Genomic DNA, 4207 nt, shown 5'->3' with positions numbered 1-4207 from the left:
CCAAAAAAAAAAAAAAAAAAAAAAAAAAAAGTGTATTTCCTAGTTGAAATCACTGTGCTACAGTTACACAAGATGTTAACAGCAGGGGAATTTAAAAGAAGTGTCCACAGGAACTCTCTGAATACTCGTGGCAACTTGTCTGGAAATCTAAAATGATTTTGAAACTAAAAGTTTCTCTTGAAAGGTCTGAGTTCTGCCTCAGAGTGAAGAGAGCATGGAGTAAAGGACAAGTAATCAAGGGACTTCGCTGGCAGTCCAGTGGTTAGGACTCTGAGCTTCCACTGCAGGGGACATGGGTTTGATCCCTGGTCTGGGAAGATCCCACAAGCCTCGAGGCACAGCCAAAAAACAAAACAAAACAAGTAATCAAGAAGGAAGGAAATCACGGAAGATTTCCTGAAGGAAGAGGCATTTGAGCTGAGCCTTGAGGATGTTTGAGAGACAAAAAAAAAAAAAAAAAAAAAAAAGAGGTAGTGACTTGCAAGCTAAGGACCCCAAGTCTTAGAGCTCCCTGGAACAAAAGAAAGACTGGAAAGAAATGTGTGAATAGTGAGTGACCTGGGGGAGGGAGTATAGGAGCAGATCTTCCCAAAAGGGGGAATTGTGGACAGTTTTATTTTACTGTTTGATCCTCTCTGTGTTCTCCAACAATCACACACTACTATCCTAAGTGGAAAACAAAATGTGTTATTTTTAAAATGAGCAATGCTTTGGGGGTACCAATAACTGGAAATTGGATTGTTCCAGGGAATTCACAAAGGAAAACGTCAAAACCCACCCCCCTTCCCGCATACACACACACACACACACACACACACACACACAAACAAAAAAAAAAAAACAGGGAGGAAACTGGTGTGTCTCAGGAGGAATCGAAGCGTAGGGAATTAAAATTCTGGGATGTCATGACTTTGGGGATATGCTTCTGAATGTTGTGATTTTGTTTTATCCTCTGGAAAGTTGGGCAGGGGGATTGCATAGTCCTCATCTGCTGCTCGCCACCCTCCAAATAATGCTCAGTGGCGGAGGTGACATCTAACCCTCCATGGGTAGAGAAGAGAAGGTGGTCAGGAGGGAGTTTGGGGTGGAAATGATGGACAGAAGGAGGCATGTGGTCCCTGCCTTGCAGGTGCAGCAGCTTGGAGGCTCCAAGTGGGGAACAGGGGGCCCTGGGCACCTCACCTTGTGGTCCAGGTTCAGGGGTTTCCCCACAAGTGGCAGCGTGATGAGTTTCTTGGTTCCCTGGCTCCAGGTCCCTGAGAATAAGTCGGCCAAGACTCCGTGACCCTTGGCTTTCTCGGGCCATGACAGGAAGCGCTGTCGGACCACCTCGGCCAGCTGTCTGCAGAGAGGGGACACTGGGCGAGCTCAGAGGTGGTCACTGGCCTTCTAGGAGGTGGTTCCCCAATGCCAGTCCACCCTAAACCACCTTCCAGATGCTGGCTGGCTTAGCTGACCACTATTTGTTACCTATTCTTTATCTCTCAGTCGGCCCATCTTACTTTTATTCCTTAAAGAAATTTACTTTAAAAAGGAACATTTGGGGCTTCCCTGGTGGCGCAGTGGTTAGGAGTCCGCCTGCCGGTGCAGGGGACGCATGTTCGTGCCCCAGTCTGGGAAGATCCCACATGCCGCGGAGCGGCTGGGCCCATGAGTCATGGCCACTGAGCCTGCACGTCCGGAGCCTGTGCTCCACAACGGGAGAGGCCACAGCAGTATATATATATATATATATATATATATATATAAAAAACAGTATACATATATATATATATATATAAAAAACAGTATATATATATATATATATATGGCAGTATATATATATAACTGAATCACTTTGCTGTATACTTGAAACTAACACAAAATTGTAAATTAACTATACTTCAATTTTATAAAAGGAACAGGGGGCTTCCCTGGTGGCGTAGTGGTTGAGAGTCCGCCTGCCGATGCAGGGGACACGGGTTCGTGCCCCGGTCCAGGAGGATCCCACATGCTGCGGAGCGGCTGGGCCCGTGAGCCATGGCCGCTAAGCCTGCGTGTCCGGTGTGCTCCGCAATGGGAGAGGCCACAGCAGTGAGAGGCCCGCGTACCGCAAAAAAAAAAAAATAATAATAAAAAATAAAATAAAAAAAGGAACAGGGACTTCCCTGGCGGCACGGTGGTTAAGAATCTGCCTGCCAATGCAGGGGACACGGGTTCGAGCCCTGGTCCGGGAAGATCCCACATGCCGTGGAGCAACTAAGCCCGTGTGCCACAACTGCTGAGCCCATGCACCACAACTACTGAAGCCCATGTGCCTACAGCCTGTTCTCCGCAACAACAGAAGCCACGGCAATGAGAAGCCCACGCACCGCAATGAAGAGTAGCCCCCCCGCTCGCTACAACTAGAGAAAGCCCTCACGCAGCAAGAAGACCCAATGCAGCCAAAAATAAATAAATAAATAAATATATTTTAAAGGTGGAAACCCAAATGTCCACCAAAAAAATAAAACAATAATAATAAAAAAAGGAACATTTGGGTTCCTCAATAAGTTAAACATAAAGTAAGTTACTGTATGACCCAGCAATTTCACTCCTGGTTACATAGCCCAAAGAATGGAAAAACAGGTTTTCAGACAAAAACTTGTACATGCATGTTCACAGCAGCACTAGTCACAATCACGCAAAGGTAGAAACAACCATGTGTCCATCAATGAATGAGTGGATAAATAAAATGTGGTCCATCCCTACAAGGGAATATTTTCAGCCATAAAACGAATGAAGCACTGGCACATGCTATAACGTGGATAAACCATGCAAATATTATGCTGAGTGAGATAAGCCAGACACAGAAGACCACAATGCGTGTGATTCCATCCATACGAAATTTCCAGAACAGGCAAATCCATAGAGACAGAAAGCAGATTCGTGGTTGCCAGGGGCTGGGGGAGGGGGATTGGGGAGTGACTGCTCATGGGGACGGGGTTTCCTTTTAGGGTGGTAGGAATGTTCTGGAAGTAGATAGAGGTGATGGTTGCACAACATGTGACTATGCTAAATGTCACTGAATTGTTCACTTTCAAATGATGAATGTTATGTTATGTGAATTTCTTCTCAATTTAAAAAAGAAGTTAGTTGTGGGAATTCCCTGGCAATCCAGTGGTCAGGACCCTGTGCTGTCACTGCCGAGGGCCCGGTTTGATCCCTGGTCAGGGAACTAAGATCCCACAAGCCGCAAGGCTTGGCCAAAATTAAGAATAATAATGATGATGATGATAAAAATAAAAAACCAGGTCGTTGTGTTAGAGCTGGTGGTAAATGCTGCACTATGTGGACTTGGTTTCCTGGGAATGGGGAGTGAAGAAGGATCTGGAACAAGAAGGAGCCTGGTCAGTGAGTCCTCGCTCTCGGGGTCCCACCTAGACAGTGTCACCAACCCGCTCGACCTACCTGTGGGCGATGGCCAGGAGTATGAAGCCATCCACGGGCCGCCTGGCCAAGCAGTTACCCAGATCTCGATGAAGCTTCACCCACAGCAGGGGTGGGAAACGCAGCAGCTCTTTGCTGGGCGGGGTCCAGTCTTGGTACACAGCCTGTAGGACCTCGTCATCCAAGGACAGGACATCCTTCATCTCTGCCTCCGAGAGCCCGTGCCTGCAGGGAGAAAGGACAGGCATTGGAACACACCTGTGTCTTCTGCACTTGGAGGACTCAGAAGCCGAGGAAGGGACAGCTCTATGGCATCCTGCCCGTCACCAAAGTGTTCACCATGGGGATCATTATTTGCACGGTGCCCACAGCCAGCCGGTACCAACACCTGGTTACAGCTGTACCCATCAAGTAAGACGTTTCCTGATCTTTCCTTTTCTCACTCACCTACAGAACCCTGAACCATCCCCTTCCTGACCTCAGAGGAGTCAGGCAGCACTGGGAGGGAGAGAGGAGGTAACTTAGGAAAATAATGCAGAAACCACCCCCATGTGTCCTTGCCTTAAAAGGAAGTGGCTTTAAACAGGATAAGCATTGAACTGGAACGGACTTCGTAATACCTGTGAGCATTTGCCTGGAAAAACTATGGGACTTGCCGACAAATTTCCTCAGGGTTGGAGAACAATCAGGGTTCATTTCAGAGCAGGTGAGAGAGGGAGGCTGGCTTCTGCTTACAGGGAGTACAAACACCTTGTGTGTGTGTGTGTGTGTGTGTGTGTGTGTGTGTGTGTGTGTGTGT

General features: G+C 47.5%; 1 protein-coding gene across 1 annotated transcript in view; it reads right to left on the bottom strand.

Annotated features, from left to right (window-relative positions):
- NWD1 (NACHT and WD repeat domain containing 1) overlaps positions 1–4207 on the bottom strand; it is a 67177-nt gene that overhangs the window by 41776 nt on the left and 21194 nt on the right. Inside the window, 2 exon segments of the mRNA XM_027084577.1 lie at positions 1183–1342; positions 3430–3633. Of these exon segments, the coding sequence (XP_026940378.1) occupies positions 1183–1342; positions 3430–3633 (364 nt within the window).

Source organism: Aethalodelphis obliquidens, unplaced genomic scaffold (assembly GCF_003676395.1).
Source record: "Aethalodelphis obliquidens isolate GAN/ISIS:26980383/991018 unplaced genomic scaffold, ASM367639v1 scaffold53, whole genome shotgun sequence".
NCBI classification, from domain to species: domain Eukaryota; kingdom Metazoa; phylum Chordata; class Mammalia; order Artiodactyla; family Delphinidae; genus Aethalodelphis; species Aethalodelphis obliquidens.
The sequence above is the reverse complement of the archived record's forward strand: the minus strand, read 5'-3'. Positions and strand labels throughout refer to the sequence as shown.